Source organism: Echinops telfairi, unplaced genomic scaffold (assembly GCF_000313985.2).
Source record: "Echinops telfairi isolate 266 unplaced genomic scaffold, ASM31398v2 ScPeMD7_7469;HRSCAF=8507_0, whole genome shotgun sequence".
Taxonomy (NCBI): Eukaryota; Metazoa; Chordata; class Mammalia; order Afrosoricida; family Tenrecidae; genus Echinops; species Echinops telfairi.
The window spans coordinates 41,162,070-41,165,651 of record NW_022111372.1 but is presented as its reverse complement, the minus strand read 5'-3'; the positions used below and the strand labels follow the sequence as shown (position 1 = coordinate 41,165,651).

The window sequence follows — 3,582 nt, the reverse complement described above, 5'->3', positions numbered from 1 at the left end:
TATATAGCCTACTCCCAGGGGGACAAATAAGAAATGTGGGTGAAGCGTGACAACGGACAGTGTAAGACATGAAATAACAACAACAATAATAATAATATATAATTGATCAAGAATTCACGAGGGTGGGAGGGTAGGGGAGGGAGGGGAAGAAAGAGGAGCTGATACCAAGGGCTCAAGTAGAAAGAAAATGTTTTAGATATGTTGATGGCAACATATGTACAAGTGTGCTTCATACAATTGAATGATGGATTGGTATAAGATTTGTAAGAGCTCCCCAATAAAATTAATTTTAAAAATGTCATCCATGAAGAAAGCAATAGGTCATTAAAAAGACAGGAAAGAAGGAAAAGATCAAAGCGAATGTCAGAAGAGACTGCATCTTGCTTTCAGTCACAGAATAATGAAGGCAAGTGGAAGAAATGAGGAAGTCAAAGAGCTGAACAGAACATTTAAAGGGCAGCTCCAAAAGATGAAGTAAAATATTATAGTGAAATATGCAAAGACCTAGATTTAGAAACAAAAAAGGAAGAACATGCTCAGCATATCCTACGCTGAAAGAATTAACGAAACAATGCAAGTCTTGAGTAGTAATACTGAAAGATTCTATGGGCAAACCATTGAAGAGGCTGGAAGTGTCAAAAGAAGATGGAAAGAACACAGAGTCACTGTACCAGAAGAACTAGTCGATGTTCAACCATTTCAAATGGCTGTATATGACCAAGGACCAATGGTGCTGAAGGAAGACAGTCAAGCTGCATTGAAATCATTCGCCAAAAATAAGGCTCCAGGAATTGATGGAATACAAACTGAAATGTTTTAACAAGTCAATGAAGCACTGGAAGCATACACTACTCCGTGCCTGGAAAATTGGAGGACAAACTATTTGGCCAACTGACTGGAAGAAATTAATATTTGTACCCATTCCAAAGAAAGGTGAACCAAGAGAATGCTCAAATTATTGAACATTATTATATCACATGCAAGTGAAACTTTCTGAAGAGCCTTGAGCAATGGTTGCAGCAGTATGTTGACGGAACTGCCGGAGGTTAAACCAGATTCAGAAGAGGATGTGGAGCAGGAAAATCATTGCTGATGTCGGATGGAGCTTGGGGGAAAGCAGAGACTACCAGACTGACAGTGCTAACACATTTCACTGTGTGGATCACAGACTCTGATTGTCTTGTGAAGAATGGAAATTCCAGAGCACTTCATTGAGTTCCTGAGGAATTATGTGGATTAAGAGGCAATTGTGAGAACAGAACAAGGGAAAACTGCCTGGTTTAAAACTAGGAAAAGTGCATATCAGGGTTATATACTCTCATCATACTTACTCTGTCTGTATGCTGAGCCAATCATCAGAGAAACTGGAGCATATGAAGAACAATATGGCATCAGGATTGGAGGAAGACCTATTAACAACTCATGATATGCAGATGACACAACCTTGCTTCCTGAAAGTGAGGAGGACTTGAAACACTTGCTGATGAAGGTCAACGATTGCAGCCTTCAGGATGGATTACAACTCAGTGTAAATACCAAAGTCCTCACAATAGGACCAGTAGGTAACATCACGGTAAAGAGGGAAGGACTGAAGTTGTCCATGATTTTGTCTTGCTTGGGTTCATAATCACTGCTCATGGAAGCTGTGGTCAAGAGATCAAAGGAAGTGTTGCATTGGGTAAATCTGCTGCAGAAGACCTCTTTGTTGAAAAGCGAGAATCTTTCTTTGAGGATTAAGATCCTTGACCCAAGTCATGGTATTTCAATCGCCTCATATTCATGTGACCAAGTCATGGTATTTCAGTTGCCTCATATTCATGTGAAAGTTAGAATTGAATAAGGCAGACCAAAGAAGAATCAATGTGTTTGCATGATGGTGCCGGCAAAGAAGAACAGCAACAACCAATCTATCTTGGAAGAAACACAGCGGGGATGCTCCTTAGAGGTAAGGCGAGACTTTGTCTCATACTTTGGACATATTATTAGGACAGACCAGTCCCTGGAAAGAGAAATCGTACTTGGTTAAGTAGAGGGCAGTGAAAAAGAGGAAGACAAGATGGTTGACAGTGTGTCAAACTTAAACCAGTTGTGCGGATGGCACAGTATTTGCCTCTGTTGTGCATCGCATCACTCTGAATCGGAACGGACAGCATCTAAAAACAAGGCATTCCTGAGAGGGTTAGTCAACACTTTTTTTGAGCGAATAGAGAAGATGTGAATCGATGAGAAAAACATAGAATATGTAAATGTGTTCCTTCTCAATCAAAATCCAAACAAAGATTTAATTTTTGATTTTGGCCAGTGGTGATGATTTGAAATTGGCATGCAATTCCAAGGACCATCTATGGCCATCAAAACAAAGTGAGAGTAACTGCCTTGCCGTATAGCGTGACGTACTCTAAATCTCCAGGAATCAAGATAACAGGGTCTCAGGGACAGATCCATGAGTCAGTGGACACCTGGTGAGCTCAGAGATAGACCCAGCCCCACTTAGAAGTTTCAGTTTGTACTGGCGGGAAGAGTGCAGAAACGGTGGTCTTTTCATACATGCTTGTTTGAAACATACATACATAGATACATGTTTCATACATACATACATTTAACCATATACAATAATAGGTATAAAACAGAATGTTTACCTTATGCTGCACACAAAAATACGCAGGTGAGTTAGTCCTCAATGTGAAAGGTACAGCATTAAAGCTCTTAGGAAACAAAGATTATTTAAGGACCCCTAGGGAAGGAAAGATTTCTAAAGCTGTGTTGTTAGAGAGGACATAACGTCTGTCAACACAAAACCATGATCAGTATATCTTCTACATATACATCTGCATGTATTGACTACAAAGAACCTTTATCCATCAGAAGACATCATTCATGAAGAGTGAAATGACAAGCCACACAGATGCGGAATGTGCTCATATTTATAGCACCCTATTGATCTGGGCACCACCATTTAATGATAAGAACAACTCCAAAACTTGAATATGAAAAAGACAATGATATGAGAAACTGGGGAAAGTCTAGCAAAGTGATAGCACAAGAGAGAGATAAACTTGGAGACAGTGTTTCTTTGGAATATTCAGTAGGATGGTGTACGTGAAAACCACAGGGGAGAAGAACCAAGTACTGAGAGTTGGCTCAACTGCAGAGTAGCAGAGTCTCTCAGCACTGCTGATGGGAGTGCTCCAGGGATGCGTTTTGGAAAAGCCTCTGACATCATTGTCAGTCAGGTTGAAGGTGTGCAGTGACGCCAAACCCTCCGTTTTCTCCTAGAACAATGTGTGTGCAGGAGCAGTCTCACATAGTCTCACTAGGAAGCACCCGCAGAGGTAGGCGGTACAAATGCACTGTCGTGTGGTGTTGCTCAGAAAGACCCGGGACCTCCCAGTGTCCAGAGCTAGAGGGAAGGCTCAGAGCAGCTTCCGGATCTCCTGGCTCCCATCCAGGTCTCTGTGCGCAGCACTGTCCTGACTTAGCAGGTGTCTCTGACCGCAGGTCCCTCTCTTCCCCAGAGCCCACAGTGGTGTTTGCCAAGGAGCAGCAGGCCAAGAGCGAGGTGCGGGCCGAGGCGGGGGGCAG

General features: G+C 42.1%; 1 protein-coding gene across 1 annotated transcript in view; it reads left to right on the top strand.

Annotated features, from left to right (window-relative positions):
• The window catches only part of OBSCN (obscurin, cytoskeletal calmodulin and titin-interacting RhoGEF), a 210,806-nt gene that overhangs the window by 71,723 nt on the left and 135,501 nt on the right, over positions 1–3,582 (top strand). Inside the window, exon 15 of the mRNA XM_045284554.1 lies at positions 3,516–3,578. Coding sequence (XP_045140489.1) covers positions 3,516–3,578 — 63 coding nt within the window. The remainder of the gene's footprint in view (positions 1–3,515; positions 3,579–3,582) is intronic.